At 51.0% G+C, this 3,221-nt stretch overlaps 1 protein-coding gene across 1 annotated transcript; it reads left to right on the plus strand.

Annotated features, from left to right (window-relative positions):
* Positions 1 to 92: 92 nt before the first annotated feature.
* Positions 93 to 2,545, plus strand: LOC105571036 (the record flags this gene model as incomplete). The annotated part of the gene is made up of 3 exons (XM_012028503.1): positions 93 to 1,612; positions 1,692 to 2,093; positions 2,255 to 2,545. Coding segments are annotated over 3 exons (2,213 nt in total), but the record flags the coding sequence as incomplete, so codon positions are not given.
* Between the last annotated feature and the right edge of the window lie 676 nt (positions 2,546 to 3,221).

Here is a 3,221-nt window from a genome sequence, read left to right on the forward strand (position 1 = left end):
ACAATTAGCAGAAGACGAAGGACATAGTTTCCCACTGGCTGTGCCAGCTATCACTCACGGCAGATATGTCGATGACATATTTGGTGGTGCAGATACCGTGCAACAATTACAGGAGGTTGCACCTCAACTAAGGGACCTCTGCATGGCGGGCGGCTTTCCGCTAGCAAAATGGCATGCAACTCATCTCGACATACTCAAGACTGTCACCGACAGCCAAGACCAAGGCTTACCAATCACCTTCGACGATTGCGCAACCAAGATACTCGGACTCAAATGGCTCCCTCAAGAAGATACATTTGCATTCTCACCTAGGAACTCACGCACTGAAGACAGACTCACAAAACGCCTCGTCTTATCTGAAGTGGCTCAGATACTCGATCCACTTGGTTTTGCATCACCCGTCGTGATCAAGGCCAAAATTCTCTTGCAGGAGCTGTGGCTGCACAAGCTCCAATGGGATGACCCACTGACATCCCAGCTCTCAACCCGGTGGCTCATCCGCAGAGAAGAACTCATAGGCTTGGCCAAGCTTTCGATACCTAGATGGTTCAACACTTGGAGCACCTCTTCTGTGGGACTGCAAGGCTTCTCTGACGCTTCTCAATTAGCAATGACTGCAGTCGTATACATCTCCGTTCACGACTCAACTGGATCCACGTTTTCACTTGTGTGCTCCAAAACTAAGGTAGCACCTATCAAGCGGCTGTCAATCCCTCGACTTGAACTCACGGCTGCTCTACTGCTCTCTCGACTCATGCAATACGTCAAAGCCACTTTAAACATGGACGTAATGGCAACTCACCTGTGGACGGAATCTCTAGTGACACTTTCATGGGTCAGATCTCATGCATCACGCTGGAAGGATTTTGTCAGAAACAGGGTGGCTCAAATTGAAGAACTCACTCCAGCTGCTCACTGGAGATACATACCAGGAACTTCCAATCCGGCTGATTGCGCATCACGAGGCCTCACGACTGCTCAGCTTCAAAACCGCTCACTTTGGTGGACGGGACCACCATGGATACTCAATCCAGACTCATGGCCGTCGCAACTAGCACTCTCCGAAGAGTTGAGTGCAACAGAAGCTCACCCAGGCGTTTCGCTATTGACTGTTACGCCAAGGACTGATTATCAATGGGAACTCATCTACAAGTACTCAAGCCTCACTAAACTATTGAGGATTACAGCTCTCTGTTTCAGATTCGTCTCACGGTTGAGGAAGGTCCACGACTCATTGCCTGTTAGACACATCTCTCCAGAGACCTTGGAGAAAGCGAGGCTCTTCTGGATTCAGGCAGCTCAAGCAACGTACTTCTCTCACGAGCTCAAGGCGCTACAAGCAGACTCACCGTTGGCAAAGGCACACGCATTCAACCGATTAACTGCGTACATCGGCGCTCAAGGAGTCATTCGCGTCGGCAGACGACTCGCTCACGCAGCTCTTTCACTCGATGCGAAACATCCTGCAATATTGCCTCGTTACTCTCAGCTATCATCATTGATCATCGCTCACGCTCATCAATGGACTCTACATGGAGGCACGCAGCTTACGCATCCGACAACAGTACTGGATTCTCGGCGGATGGGCTCCTGTCAATTCTCACATCCTGCGGTGTGTCACGTGTGTTCGGCAAAGGGGGATCCGTGCTCATCAACTGATGGGTCAACTACCCTTCTCTCGGGTTACGCAGACACGACCGTTCACTCATACAGGTGTGGACTACGCAGGGCCACTCACCGTCAAAACGTGGAAAGGAAGAGGTGCCAAGACCACTAAAGGCTGGATTTACGTCTTTGTCTGCTTCTCAACTTCAGCAGTACACCTAGAGGCGGTCAGTGACTACTCATCCGAAAGGTTCATTGCCGCCTATCGACGCTTCTCATCCAGACGCGGCATTGCTCACACCTCACAATCAAACTGCGGCACCAATTTCATCGACGCGGATACAGCTCTCAAAAGGCTGTTTATCCAGAGCACTCAAAACCATCAGCGCATTTCTCAACTGCTCTCGCAAGACAACACCCGATGGGAGTTCAATCTCCCAGCGACACCTCACAGGGGAGGAAAATGGGAGGCCGTCGTAAAACCAAAAGTATCACCTACGGCGCACTATTGGAGAAGGCGTGCTCACCTTTGAGGAGCTCACCACATTGCTCACTCAAATTGAGGCAATTCTCAACTCGCGACCTCTTGAACCATTGAGTGACGACTCAGAAGACATCTCAGCACTCACGCCAGGTCATTTCCTCGTAGGAAGTCCTCTCACCGCCATACCAGAGCCATCACTCACTGACCTGGCCATCTCAAGACTCTCACGATGGCAACTCATCCAGCACAAGGCACCATAGGAACAACGAGATCAAGATCGGATCATTGGTGCTCATCACCGACGAGCGGCTACCACCATGCAAATGGCCGTTAGCCCGGATAACAGCCCTACATCCTGGGAAGGATGGACCCGTGCGGGTGGTGACTTTGAAGACAGCCACTACCACTCTCATCCGACCAGTGATCAAGCTCTCCGTCCTGCCAATCTCATCATAAGATCAGAGATCATCAACATCGTTGCTGATGGCGGGCGGAATGTTCGAGATTAATTTGAATCTCGTTTATTTCATCCCCGGCGTGATGGCAGCATCAGCTGGGTCAGATCGTGCAGCGCCGCATGAGCGCTGCTCGCACATGCCCGATCGCGACGCGAGGCGACCGCGCGACTTCACGTACGTTTCCGGGGCTTCTTTGTCTCATGGCGACCGTACGTAGTACACGCGTCTTGAAGTGCGGATAGTTATCGAGTGCTCTTTTGTGGACTTTCTCATTTTCTCATTTTCTCATCTTCTCACCCTCTCACTTTCTCATCTGCTCATCCGAGAATAGGCTCAGTGAAAAGACACAGTGAACTCTCAGTGCGGCTCATCCCGGACAGCTCGAGTACAGCATCAACGGCGGCTCAGACTCACCACGCACCGCGCACGCCGGCGCCGCGTGGACACGGCTCACGGGCATCAACTTCTCCAGGCCGGCTCTCGATCAATAATATCGACCCGTGCACGTGAATACAGACTTATCATACCGAAGTGACTTATATCGACTTCTCAGATCTCACATTTACAGACTTTTAAATTTGCCGAGACTTTCTCATGTAATTCGTTAAAGTATTAAACCTGTGACATTTCATTTTACATCAACTCGTCAGAGTCTTTAGATCACGTGATGTTCC

Source organism: Vollenhovia emeryi, unplaced genomic scaffold, assembly GCF_000949405.1.
Source record: "Vollenhovia emeryi isolate VEMERY1.0 unplaced genomic scaffold, V.emery_V1.0 DF941308.1, whole genome shotgun sequence".
In the NCBI taxonomy this organism is placed as follows: Eukaryota; Metazoa; Arthropoda; class Insecta; order Hymenoptera; family Formicidae; genus Vollenhovia; species Vollenhovia emeryi.